Source organism: Didymella exigua (assembly GCF_010094145.1).
Source record: "Didymella exigua CBS 183.55 unplaced genomic scaffold M421scaffold_4, whole genome shotgun sequence".
NCBI lineage: Eukaryota > Fungi > Ascomycota > Dothideomycetes > Pleosporales > Didymellaceae > Didymella > Didymella exigua.
This window is the reverse complement of record NW_022984778.1, coordinates 1,316,171-1,329,482: the sequence shown is the minus strand read 5'-3', so window position 1 is coordinate 1,329,482 and position 13,312 is coordinate 1,316,171. Positions and strand designations below refer to the sequence as shown.

Below are 13,312 nucleotides of genomic sequence, written 5' to 3'. Positions count from 1 at the left end.
GATATACTGGCTCAAAATGAGGCTGACCAGCAGATTGCTCATGAAGAGCGTCAAGGAGGAGCGCGATCAGGCCTCAGCCAGCGCGCTCAAAGGCGCTGCACTAGGTGTAAAGAGACTGGGCACAACTCGCGCACATGCAACGCTGATACTATTAATATAGAGTAGTCTACTATATTAATATCTAGCAATAATATTATCACGTTGTTAAGATATATCGCTTTGAAGTTGCAAAAGTTGGTGGGGTGACCGACTCGCTTGTCTGACCGACTCGCTTGCCAACCATGTTAACAGCTAGGCCTACTTATAGTTATAAACAATAATAGGTTATTAGCAGAGGAATAGGAGGTTAAATAAATTAACACAGAATAAGCAATAGGGACTAGTAGTTGTGACTGTTTGTATCTTATAAAGTGGCGCAGCTATACAAAAGCAACGTAGGAACTAGCAGCAACGTGCAAGGACTTAGAGGCCCTAGACAACTAGGTAGTGTTCTCTATAAACTATAGAGACAAGAATAGTAACTTACCTGCTAATTTCTATTATAAACCCCTTACAGGAGTTTGTGTATAAGCTAACACCTTAAATATAGTGTTAGAGAAGAGGAAGAGGAAGACTATAGGCTACTATTAGGGTATATATAAAGGAGGGAGGGAATATAAAAATAAATAATAGTCTATTTAAGAAGCTACTCTAGAAGTAGCTACTCTAACTTTAGAGTATCTAGGAGGGCTACAGCTAGGTATTATTTATTAAAAAAAAAAGTAAAAAAGAAACTCTAAACGCTAATAGCTAACCTAAGAGGGGCGCCTTAAAGAACCCTATTATCCTTGTCCTAAAGACACTCCTTCTCCTTTACAACTAGGGCCTCTACCTCTAGTTAGAGCTAGGCTATAATGTTAGCAGAAGTAGTTATAGGAGCTGCTATGCTAACACAATTGTAGAAGGACGCTCTAAGATTAAGAACGTGCGCATAAAGAGACAATAGATACAGAAGCTGCAGAACTATAAGCATAAAGGAATGAAGCCTAGTAGGGAAACACTTATAATCTACTTCTACTATTAAAGGATCTCCTTATAAGCTAGAGTAGTATACTTAGTAAACTTAACCTCTAGGCAAGGACAGGCAAGCATAGTATTAATCTCCTCCTTGTAGTTAGACTACTTAAGGTTGTAACTAGCAACACTACTATAACTAGAACAAGGGTAAGAGTTAAACTTAGCGTGCTTAGGGAGGTTTATGCGCTTCTCTAGCGCTAGCCTAATAGGCGCAGAGTACTTAAGGAGGTGCAACAGCTTCTTAGAGATATAAGAAGCTACCTTATACTTTACTAAAGTACTAAAGGCCTTGTAGGGCAGCTACCTAACATTAGTACACTGTAAGAGGGGAACTACAGTAACTTTACCTTAATATAAGCAGTCTGCTTCTAAGCATATATATTATAAGTAGACTTACAAACCTTAGCGCCCCTCTTGCAAGCATCCCTAGAGAACGTGCAGGCATAACCCTCTAAAGCGCAGCTAGTGTAAACCTCTAGGTTAGTAAACCTAAGGGCGCGCGTAGTATAGGGAGACTGCTTAGCCTTATTAGAGACTTCCTTAATATTGTCCTTATTATTAGAGACAAGCATTATGTTAACCTCTTCTTTGTCTATAATAATATTATTAGGCCTAATTAGCCTCTTAGACAGGCGTGCAATAGAGGGAGACCTAGATAGGGGACGCTATGCAGGGGTCTTAGCGAAATCGCAATCAGCAAAAAGCACCATAACACTTACCTTGCCCTAGCGAGGCTTAGACAGGGTCTTAGGAGCCATGATAGGCGGTAGAACAGTTGTGGCGGGGCAGGGGACAGCAGCTTGTGGTACAATGTTAGAGACAAGCTAGTTAGCAGAGTAGTAGGCGGCGCGACTAGATTTAGTGTTTTGACCTAGGGACGTGTTATAAACAACGCAACAAGTAGGGGGGTACTGTAACAGGCTAGGCCTGATAGTAGCGCCTCAGCGCTCGCTGGCCTTGGCCAACCTCCAAGAGGAGGTGCCTGCCCAGCTGTACCCCTAGTCAGGAGGTCCTAATCTTGACTAATCGTGTAACCTCTGCACAGAGGACATAAAAGTCTGCAGACCTCCGCCTGCAGCCACTCCTCAACAAATCCATTTGATTCATACTTGCAAATAGCCCGCAGAGGCCAGCTCCTTACAGCAAACTCCACCACAGCAAGTTAACACCACTTAGGAGGAGAAAACACCACGCAACGCTAAAGAAATAGAGGCGCAATTAACACTAGTTTAAAACAGGATAAAAATCTATTAAGGGTCTCTAGCAAGTTTACTTAATAAGTAGGTGTAGCAGCTAACAAAAGGCGCGCAGCAGATAGCTTATAAGATAGTGTTAATACGCATAGAGATAGTGCGCTTTAATACTGCTACTAAAGCAGCAACAAAGCGTAAAATTTGCAAGAGACGCTACGTACAGGCAGAGGAGACATTAACAGTTAGCAATGTATTAGACTTAATTGCTAAAAGGGAGGGTGGCAGATGTGAGGAGGGTAAGGAGCTAGTAAAGAGGGTGCGCGCAGGGCGACGCTGTGGCTGTTGCAGTGAGATTAGGCACAACTCTTGCACCTGCAAGGTAGAAATTAAGGATATAAATAACAGCAACGCTTCTAAATAATACTATACTGTTGCAAGAGTACAAAATTTGTGTTGTGGTGCTAAGCTACGTCGCTGCGCGTACGCCTCACTGGTGTTCGTGGGGCGCTCACTGAGGTGGGGCGCTCACTGATAAAACAGGTTAAGGCATGTTATGTTAGGGTAAAAGGTGGTTGTGCCAAGAGAAAGTGGCCAGTTTGGTGATATGGCTGGCTTGGTGATAATCTACGTTAGTGTGCCTAGAAACAAAGGTCGCGCAAGGTGGGGTGCAGAGAGCACTTGTTGTTCTAGAAACTATACTATAACAAAGGCTTAGCAGGGGAGTACTGTAACAGGCTAGGCCTGCGCTTAGTTCTTAGCGCTGGAAGGCCTTGATTCTCAGAAGCCACCAGCACACAAACCAGAGGCTGCTAAACTCCGTGCTGGAGCACTTCAACGCACATACTCCGCCACAGAGGGATAAGATCTCAATTTCCTCCGAGCCGGAGCCTGCATCAATTCCATTTGAATTCTACTTGCACATAGCCCTCAGCGGCCACCTCCTTATAGTACCCATCCGCCAGTCTAGAGGTACGTTATGCAATTATGTCAGTGCTGCCATGCATTCCTTCGCTTTGCCTTGGAAGTTTCATGCAGAAGTTAAACACCACTGCTCACTTCGAGCATCGTTGGCCTGTGCGGACATCTAAAGGTGCCCGGAGCGGTGACGCTGTAACTAGCCTACAATATGCGGGAGTGGTCATAACAGTCGCGCCGTGATGTCAGTGCGAGCCTGAACCCGGTTTCTGGATCGCGACCATTGACTCGAACAGGTCTAGCCTGTGAGATCTGCAGTGCACCCCATCTTGAACTCCGATTAGTGTGGTCTTGGACCCTTGCGCTTTGCCCAGTACAGATAGCTTACCATTTTTGGAAACCCTATCGCGACAGGCCGGGCGAGCAGCATCTGCATCTGTGGATAACTCTCGCTTTTGGACTACGAACGACTTGTGAACATTGGCGTTTTTTACGTCGCTCGCCAAAGCATGGAATCTTGATTTTCAAGATCCTATGTACGTATGTACAAGTCGCGGCAGTAATATCGATGGGAGCAGTCAAGTACTTAGTCCTCTGATTGAGGGTGATTATTTATTTTGAAAGTTCAAGTCCTACCATCACGGCACACAACAAAGCCTCATCACAGCAGTAGCGTTGTTCGAGCCATCACCTGTATTGCAAGCAAAATGAACATCGACCGCCCTACACGTGGAATCCGAGTGCCGTGGAGGTCACGGAGACACCAACGTCCGCATCACTCCGAGAGGCTCGTCGAAAGGCGTCTGAAATACCTGGACCTTCTTCCACCGTCGCTCAAGGGTCATGCCGTGGCCTGCATTGGCGAGTTCGTGGGTACATTCATGTTCCTGCTCTTTGCCCTGGGTGGAACAAACGTTGTCAATACCGCTCCAGCCGAGGGTGCTAACGCGACGGACCTGAGTGCGAACCCCAGCAAGATCATGTACATTGCGCTTGTCTTTGGCATGTCTTTGATGGTGAACGCATGGGTATTTTTCCGTATCAGTGGTGGCCTCTTCAATCCTGCAGTCACGTTGGGCATGATGGTTGTAGGTGCGACAGGCTACTCACGCGGCGTCTTGATCGTCGTCTCTCAGATACTAGGTGGTTTAGCGGCCTCTGGCGTTGTCTCTGCCATGATGCCCAATGTCCTGGCCGTCAGGACTGAGTTAGGTGGTGGTACTACGGTGGTCCAGGGTCTCTTCATCGAGGTACATTATCCATATCGAATCTGCGGCGATCTCTAACATACGAAATAGATGTTTCTGACTGCCCAGTTGGTATTTACAATCTTTATGCTTGCTACTGAGAAGCACGAGGGTACCTTCATCGCACCTGTTGGCATTGGTCTATCGCTCTTCGTAGCGGAGCTCATGGGCGTCTTCTACACGGGAGGGAGTGTCAATCCAGCTCGCTCATTTGGGCCAGCTGTGGTGACGCGTACCTTCGCACCGTACCACTGGATCTATTGGGTTGGTCCCATCCTCGGGTCTTTGCTAGCCAGTGTTTTCTACTTGCTCATTAAAGCTCTCGAATACGAGTCAGTCAACGCCGATAACGATCCCAAGAAGGTTCTGCGCGAGAAGTATGATGTGGAGCGGGCGGTTGATCTTGAACTGAAGGACCAGCAGAGTGTAGATTCACAGCACGAGCGACAGCAGCGCCCGGATGGCTCTTTGGAGGCGTAAAGTGAGAACACTAGATTTTTATTCCTCAGATTGAGAAACCATAACTACACGTAGAGATTAATGCAATTCTGAACTAATACGAGTTCCAATTACACAATGTCTAGCGAATCACATTGTTCGGACACAATTTGTCGTGTCCCCCTTTCCCCTGGGCATCTTCCCTACATTTATGTCTTTACTAGAAATTTAATAATAAAATTCGAGAGATTCGATGGTGAAAGGAGGCCTTTTAAGTGTTCGCGAGTTCAGAGTCGTTGTGAACCCACCAAAAGTCGTGCTCGATAGCCATGGTCGTGGATTTTCCAAAATAGGGATCAACGGCTGAGCAGCTCTGTAGAGCAGACTAGGTCTATTCTTCATTCTTCAATGCAAATGTCTCGGTGCCGCTGTGAATTGATTTAAAAGAGGGAGGCAACGAATGTGTTGAACAAGGGCTGAGCCTTCGTTCCCAATATGCTCAAAGCAAAGAGGACAAATGCGGTAGTTTACTGACCTTTGTGGCAACAGATAGAGTCAGAAACAAAGGGCAAGGCTCGATAATACTGCTAAGCGGAACCCTAGGGGCTGGAAAGAAATCAACAGCCGAAGCCATTGGAGAATGTTATCACCGGCTGATACAAGCTGCGAGCCGGCGACCTCGACACAGATCTAAAGTCATTTGAGAGAACTGTCGGGATAAATATGACGCTGTAAACCATCCTTAGTGCCATCTTCCTCATGAATAAGGCGGACGTCTATCTGCAAGCCTAGGGCGCGCAACACCTGTGTCGCAACGAAACGGTAACGACATTCCTTCGGCAGCTTGAGTACTGTAAGGATATCTTGTTCCTTACAAAGGACCGAGTATCAGAAATTGACAAGACAGTAGCTTCCGGCATCGATCTCAAGCTGACCTACAGTCCACTGAGCAGAGAAAGTTAGAAGCAGATGTAGAGGACGTTCCTTGACTCCTTGGGAGCAAAGGATATAGACACTAGTACATTCTCTGAATTTGAGCTTGACGGCCGACAGATCAAGAGCACTATCAGAGCCGCAAATGCTCTAGCCGCGCACAGTGGCGTGGCCCTGAGGCTTCATCATTAGCAGTCGACCTTACAGCTTCGAGCACAGGACTACCCCAGTTGGACTGTTTGGTCAGTGTAGATGTATACTTCAGGAGGGTGGGGACAAGAGATGATAGGCTATAAGACAAAGTTAATGGGCTAACCACGAACTAGACAATGAGCATACTGATAAGATAAAGTCGTGTACTCATGCGTGGTCAGCGATAATGCATAACTCTGGACAGCAGACAGGGAATGCAGTTTAGGTCCCGGAACATGGCTTCAAATTAGGCGTGGAGGGAGCCAGGGATTACTTCATTATACACCAAGACGCGAAGTATTTCAGATTGTAGACTGCGTGCGATTTAGTCCGTTATTAAATACTATAGCTCTTGACGTCTGGAAAACCCAGTGAACTTGGTGTTACTGCACAGTTGATAGGCAAACCACAGGTCGAGCAGTTGCGAACAGAGGAACGGGAAAAATTCAGCCAAATGCCTACGCGCGTTAAGCCTGCGCGTTAGAGAGTACATCAGTTCCTTTAGGCGTAGGGAGAAAAAGAGTTGTGAATGGGTAGATGCGGAGGATTGGGTTGCTGAACAGGGATTGCTTAGAGGAAATCACATATTGAAAATTGCTAGGTATGGGCAGAGGCCGCCGGGGTAGATGGGGCGGAAGAAGGCAGAAGAATATTTTGCACATTTATTGCACATTACGACTGCGACACAGCATAGGACATCTGTGCCGGGTAGTAAAAGGGTTGCTGCTAGAAACATTATGGCAGGCACACATCCAGCGATGATGATCTCTTGAAGTTGTAGATTAGTTTCAAAATTCCATGCTACTGTTGTACGACAGGACAGGATACAGCCCGACGCCTACTACCGGTGGCGGCTGGTTACGCAGCTGTCAACAACGTTATATTCCAGCATAAGCTAACACTTGCCTCAGTGCTAAACATGGACAGCTTCATCTTTTGCCGTGGTTTTCTGGGTACAGTAGTGGCCTTGTTATTTCTGGGCTGGGTATGCTGTATTCCTTTCATCTTACTTGCAGTCTTGTTCGTTGTGGCGCAGAGAAAGAGCAAGATCATAACGCCGCCTTGGATTAAGACACAAAGTAGCAAAGAGGGCAGACTGTGATTTGAGCCTGTTCGACTGACCCTGCGCTTCTAATCTGTCAGCATGCTCGCTTAGAGACGTTCTTATCCGCAACAACCTTACACGTAAGATTTAGGTGGAAGTGACGGGAGTGAGAAGATTCAGAAGCAGGGAGGGAAAAGCGGGAAGTCATTGCTTAGCTTAGCTTAGCCTGGCAGCCAGCCAGGTGAAGGTAGCCACGCCCGGTGGTCCATGCTTGTCGAACCCGCTTGCCGACGTGCGGTGGTGTTTGCTACGGAGTAGAGTGTGTGTGTCTGTGCTACGGATTGGATGAGGAAGTGCGGAGCTCTCCAAAGGGACACGGCCGGACCTCGCACGTAGAGAGATGTGTCTCGTCGAGCTCAACGCCTCGGAATGATTCATCGCCTCGCCCGCCCGCCAAACAAGCCCCATCCACCGAGCACCTCCCTCTCGCCCCAAAACACCCACTCGTCCGCCCCAGCCTTAGCCATGCCCTCTCTTCTCTTCCACTCGCCCAGCTCGCCCCAGCGCATCAACAGGTTCCCATCGACCATGCCCCTGCCGACAACGCCCGCATCCCACCCGCCGTCGTCGACATCGCTGATGCGGAAAGCCTTTGGATTCAGCCCGCACGCGCTCTCGAGGGCGTTGGCCAGGAACGCGCTCAGGCCCGAAAGGCGGCGGTAGCTCGACTCGGAGAGCGGGGTGATGAGCGCAATGGTGCCGGACTGCGTGGTGTGCAGGATGTGGTGGACGGGTCCGGGGTCGGGTGGGCCGTCCATGTCAACGTCGTCTTCAAAGGTTTGTGCGCCAAAGTCGGACATCTGTGGCATCTTGAGTGTGCTCTGGAGGAGCGTGAGCGTTGTGGGAAAGTGGCCGGTGTGGAAGGTCGATTTGTGGAGGAGGCGGGAGCCGCCCGCGGATTTGGGATCTGAGGGTGCGGTTAGTGTGTTGAAGATGGGTGAGAGGCTGGGACATACTCTCGGGGTCGTACTGCAGGATCTGCAGGTTCATGTCTGCGTCTGCGACGACGACGTGGAGTTGCTCATCGAAGGGCAGGAACTCGGTTGTGATGCATTCGAGTTGGTGCTTGCTTCGACCGAACAGCATCATCTTGTACGGCTCTTCCTGCGGGTTTGTCAGCGTTGTAGATTTGCGTATTGCGGTCAGACTTGCACTGTAACCGGTGAACCAGACGCCCTTGAAGGCGTCGCCCATCAAGAGCATGCCAGTGTTTGGCAAGTTCTTCAGCGCGGTCACGTAGCATTGCATGTCCATGAAAGCGACCGGTAGCAAGGTTCCGTCCTCTTTCAAGCCTCTGACCATACACTTCTGGCCCTGTGCCATGATGAGGAAGCCCTGTGTGCCGAGTTCCGAGACGGCAGATACCGCGCCTTTGACCTCGTCTTTGACAATGAGCTTGAGGCGCTTGTTCGTCTCTGGACGCTCTGGGTCAGGAACGACATTGATGACCTCAAAGATGCGGATGTGTCCTTTTGTTGCGAGATCTTCACCGTGGACCACAGACGTGCCGACGGCGATGAGCTCTTTGCGCTGGTGGGTGGTTTCGGATACTTCGAGGTTCAGAGTCTCGATACACAATACCACTTCCTGTGGATCGAGGATGTGAGTGTCAATCTCTGTCCAAGTCCTCTCGTCGATGACCTTCAGTACGCCGCGCTCGACACGTGGCTTGAAAGCCGTGTCCTCTTTTGGCAACGCCTCGTGGTAGGTATCGTCTGGGTTGAGAGTGAATTCTTCCCGCTGCCCAGTCCCTACGACGTAGAGCCCTTTCGGATGGTATGTGAACGCGTGAACCTCGGAGCCGAATGGCAGCTGTCGTGTTGCCCAACCCACATGTCCAAAGTGTGTCTGTGTGGGCAGTTGAGAGATGCGCAGGGTATCAGTCGCGTCCAGGTACGCAAAGCCACGTTGGCAAGAGGAGGTGTGGAATCGCGTAAGTCCCTTGACAGCGTTGCCGCTCAGGCCAATGACACGGGGCGCGCTCGACGACTCTTTGAAGATGAAGGCCGGAGATGCTCCGCGCTGGAAGACGGTGCTATAACCGCAGATGTTGTCCAGTGCAAGGAGAGTGCTTTCGATCTTGACCTCTTGGGAGGCGTCTTCTACATCTTGGGAGGCTTTTCCTACGTCTTGGGAGGCTTTTCCTACGTCTTGGGAGGCTTTTCCTACGTCTTGGGAGGCCTCTCCTACGTCTCGGGAGGCTTCTCCTACGTCTCGGGAGGCTTCTCCTACGTCTTGGGAGGCTTCTTCTACGTCTTGGGAGAATCTGGGAACGTGTTGCTGGGACAACTTGACCCATCTGAGGTTCTGTGTCCACAGCTCTGTCGAAGACGGTGCGGGTGAGTGGAAGGCTTTGTAGATGACCAGGTCATCGTTAGAGGTGCGGACCTGGGGCTGTCAGCGAGTGACTGCGTGCTTGGTGTAGAGGACTCACAATGAGATGTGGCGACCGTGCGGTAGCGTCACCAAGGTCGGCAGCCAGTATTTCTGTAATGGAAGCCTTACTTGCACTGCGGCGAGGCACATAATCGACCGTCAGCACGGGCGGCAAGAAGCCCAAGCCCTCGGCAACATAGCTGGGTTTCTCAAGCTCGGACATGGCAAACACGTGCAGACCACCTTCTGGTGTCAACAAGAAAGCAAAGACGTCGGTGAAAGTGGACGACCTGAATAGCGATGCTGACAGCCATTTTGTCGGCGACAGGCCACTGGCCTCGACGTCCTCTAATTCGCCGTCTCCGGTGGCCTTGAAGATTTTGACGCTGGAGTCCTCTCTCAAGATCAGCAGGTAAGGGTCGGCAAAGCTGGCGTTGATGATGTGTAATTCGTCACCAGTCTCTTCGTCGTCCATGGGCAGGATCTGGTCCATGTTGAGCTCTGTTCCCGTCAGTCTCGTCGCAGTAGAAGCAGCAGTCTCGTCGCAGTGGACGCAGCAGTCTCGTCGCAGTGGAAGCAGCAGTCTCGTCGCAATGGACGCAGCAGTCTCATCGCAATGGACGCAGCAGTCTCATCGCAGTGGACGCAGCAGTCTCATCGCAATGAACGCAGCAGTCTCGTCGCAATGGACGCAGCAGTCTCATCGCAATGGACGCAGCAGTCTCATCGCAAAATCACAAAGCAGGGGAATCACGTACCAGAGTCGTAGGTACGAACTTCTGTCCGCATCACTTGCACGACCTTTGTTCCGCGAGCAAGCACACCAACGCTCAAAGTCGACCCTTCTTCGCGCTCAAAGTCACCCTTGTCCGTAGCAGTGAGTTCGTTTCCGTGCACCTGGTAGACGGTGGTGACTTCGTTGCCGTCGTCGCCGGCTCGGCAGACGACCAGGTACTGGTCGTAGTCGACGTCAGAGGACATGTTGGCTTCGGTGTCTTCCCCAAAGGCGGCGGAGATGCCCTGCGGAGCCGCCTTCTTCGCATGCACGGCCCACAGACCCTTGGCCGACTCTAGCTCTGTCTGTGCCAGCTTCACGGGGTGCAGCTCTCGGCTCAGAGCGGTGAGGGCGCCCGCAGCGCCTCTTCCCGTTGCGGCTACCATGTCGCCGCTGTTCAGCGAGCGCGCGTATATCTCGCCGCTGCTCAGCGAGCGCGCGTGTTTGGCGGGATGCAGCACGACTTGGTTGATGGGGGCTAGGCTCGGGAGCACATCGTGCACCCGGAATGTGTACGCGCCGGGCGCCGAGGGCTCTGCGGCAGCAGAGGCCATCTTCTTTACGGCTGGTGTGGTGTCGTTGTAGAGGTCGTCGTCGAGATGGTCGACGTCGTCTTCCATGTCCGACACGTCGTCGTCCTGGTCCAGGCCGGCGTCCGACTGCTTCCGGCGCAGCTGGGCGCCGGCGCCTGTCCAGCCGAGCAGGGCAGATTCGCCGTCCTCGCTGCCCACAAATATGCGGCCGCGCCCCAGGCCGGCGGTGCAGGAAGCGCCTGCCTTGAGGATGCCGCCGCCATGCTCCTCATCAATGGGCTGCACAGTCATGCCGGACACTGTGCGGCCGTCCAGGGTGAAGGTCAGGACGAGCAGTCGTCCGTCGCTGAGCACAATGAGCATGTCGCCCGTCTCCGGCGACAGCAGCTCCACGGTGCAGCCCTCGAGACGCAGCGCCAGATCGGACTGGTCGCTCAGCGGAAAGGCCGAGCAGGCCTTGGCGAACTCGTTGACGGCGACGCCGTTGGTCTTGCCGGCCTGGTCGACGTGTATGAGCTCGTTCGCGCCGGCCAGCAGCGCGCCTCCGATCGGGTGCGGCAGGGGCACGACACGGCTGACGTCGTACGGCAGCCCGGCGACGGACAGCAGCGTGGTCGAGGCCTTGTGCTCGAGGTCGAGGGTGAAGACGGTGTAGGTGAGCAGGTCCTTGCGGTAGGCGAGCAGCGACGGGGCGGTCGCGCGCGAGGCGGCGATGACGCCAAACGTGGGCTCGCGGTACTCGTGCAGGAACGCGAGGTGGACGGGGTGGGTGAGGGTCGGGTCGAGGTTGGTCAGCGGCAGGACAAACGAGGAGCCGTAGGGGGTGAGGCCGCCGCCCTGGCCGTGGCCCTTGGTGGCGGCATCTTTGCTGCGCCGCTCGTCGTCCGAGTCGTAGTCGTCGTCGGGCAGGTCGCGCTGGCGGAAGGGCAGGATGGCGAGGTTGTGGGCCCCGAACTTGAGGGCCGCGCATCGGTGGCCGGGGTCGGCGGTGAGGAAGTTGTGCGCGTCCTTTAGGTCGGCGCTCCACGGGGCCAGGCCGGGCAGGTCGGCGCTCTCGTAGTAGTGGATGGAGATTGTGTGCAGGCTGTGGCTGTCGGGGTCCCACTCGACCAGGCTCAGCTTGGCGTCGCGGAACGCGACGAGCAGCGCCTCGCCCTTGGAGCGCGTGTTGAGGGCGCGGATGCGGGCGACCGACAGGACGGTGCCCGCGAGCGGGCATTCGGCCAGCAGCACCAGACGCGACGTGTGCTCGGTGCGCTGGACCTGGACGTCGGCGGCGGCCGTGTCGAGGTTCGCGGCCGCGTTGTCGGCGGCATCGTCGCGGCTGTTGCTGCCAACCTCGGTGACGGTCGCGCGCAGCTCGAAGATCTGCAGCAGCGCACTCTTGGCGACGACGAGGTTGGCGGCGCGGGCAGACACGAATGGGAGCGTCACGGCATGGCTGACGGCCGTGGGGGGCGCGAGCTCAGTGTAGCATTGCATCGGGACGCAGTGGGATCGCGCTGGCCGGGGATCTCGCTGGCCTGGGGCTGTCGCTGGCCTGGGGGGTCTCGCTGGCCTGGGGTCTCGCTAGCCGGGGGTCTCGCTGGCCTGGGGTCTCGCTGGCCCGGGTGGCAGTCTGCAAAGTGTCGTGGGCGGCGAGTTGCTCTCTCGCGGCGCAATGTTGTCGCCAGCATTGTTTGACCCACTAGCGCGTCGGGGAGCCTGGACGCGGACGTGCTGCTGCAGATGCGTCCGCGCCGGCGATCCATGCAGCGCTAGACGTCATCCTCTCCGCAGACTCAAGGCGACAGCACGGCACACTCGCTCCCACCACAGCACGGCACGCTCGCTCCCACCACAGCGCGCATCGTCAAAAACCCCGTCGCCCGCGAATCCGTCGCCCGTCAGTCCGTCGCCCGCCAATCCGTCGCCCGCCAGTCCGTCGCCCGCCAGTCCGTCGCCCATCGCCATGGCGCTCATCCAGACGTCGCTCATCTGGGTCGCCTACGCCGTCGCCGTCGGCCTGCTGCTCGCCATTGCCTGCGTCTTCGTCTTCGTCTACCAGACCCCCCGCGAGCGCGCCGCCGCCGTCACCGCCGTGAGCATCTTCACCACGCTCGCCCTGCTGGCCACGGTCCTGCTCATCCCCGTCGACGTCGCCCTCGTCTCGTCCACCAGCCGCTCGTCGCTCGGCCGCAAGAAGGACTGGGCCACGCCCGACCGCGTCGACGGCATTACCCACACCCTGCAGATTGTCTACTACCTGCTGTACTCGCTCGACGCCGTCCTGTGCCTGCTGGTCGTGCCCTTTACCTACTTCTACCACGACGAGCGTGACGATGACGCCGCCGAGCGCGGCGAGCAGACGGTCGGCCAGCGCATCCTGGGCGCCCTCAAGTACACAATCGCCTTTTTGCTCTTCGTCGTCGCCATCTTCCTCGTCGGCTTCTTCGTGCCCTTTGCCAAGCAGGCCAAGGACGACCGCCGCCTCGACCTCGACTTTTTCAAGCACCTGCTCGAGGAGAACCGTAAGCTCACGCCCCGTCGCCGCCCGCACGCCCCCCCCC

At 53.9% G+C, this 13,312-nt stretch overlaps 5 protein-coding genes across 5 annotated transcripts in view; 4 read left to right on the top strand and 1 right to left on the bottom strand.

The window, feature by feature from the left end:
* Positions 1 to 3,815: 3,815 nt before the first annotated feature.
* On the top strand, positions 3,816 to 4,896 carry M421DRAFT_403470 (aquaporin-like protein; the record flags this gene model as incomplete). The annotated part of the gene is made up of 3 exons (XM_033590259.1): positions 3,816 to 4,414; positions 4,463 to 4,788; positions 4,842 to 4,896. Exons 1-3 carry the CDS (start codon positions 3,872 to 3,874, stop codon positions 4,894 to 4,896), a joined length of 924 nt encoding a protein of 307 aa, XP_033452773.1. The 5' UTR covers positions 3,816 to 3,871.
* A 501-nt stretch (positions 4,897 to 5,397) lies between these two features.
* On the top strand, positions 5,398 to 5,553 carry M421DRAFT_54300 (uncharacterized protein; the record flags this gene model as incomplete). Its single annotated transcript, XM_033595211.1, has 1 exon — positions 5,398 to 5,553. A coding segment is annotated over one exon (156 nt), but the record flags the coding sequence as incomplete, so codon positions are not given.
* A 106-nt stretch (positions 5,554 to 5,659) lies between these two features.
* On the top strand, positions 5,660 to 5,812 carry M421DRAFT_54158 (uncharacterized protein; the record flags this gene model as incomplete). The annotated part of the gene is made up of 1 exon (XM_033595185.1): positions 5,660 to 5,812. A coding segment is annotated over one exon (153 nt), but the record flags the coding sequence as incomplete, so codon positions are not given.
* A 1,641-nt stretch (positions 5,813 to 7,453) lies between these two features.
* M421DRAFT_2145 (protein CFT1) lies at positions 7,454 to 12,245 on the bottom strand (the record flags this gene model as incomplete). Its single annotated transcript, XM_033588252.1, has 4 exons — positions 7,454 to 7,986; positions 8,036 to 9,467; positions 9,514 to 9,956; positions 10,214 to 12,245. 4 exons carry the CDS (start codon positions 12,243 to 12,245, stop codon positions 7,454 to 7,456), a joined length of 4,440 nt encoding a protein of 1,479 aa, XP_033452770.1.
* Positions 12,246 to 12,714: 469 nt separating this feature from the next.
* M421DRAFT_54531 (putative lysosomal cobalamin transporter) overlaps positions 12,715 to 13,312 on the top strand; it is a gene marked incomplete at both ends in the record, with an annotated part of 2,071 nt that continues 1,473 nt past the window's right edge. Inside the window, one exon of the mRNA XM_033595232.1 lies at positions 12,715 to 13,273. Within this exon, the coding sequence (XP_033452769.1) occupies positions 12,715 to 13,273 (559 nt within the window). The remainder of the gene's footprint in view (positions 13,274 to 13,312) is intronic.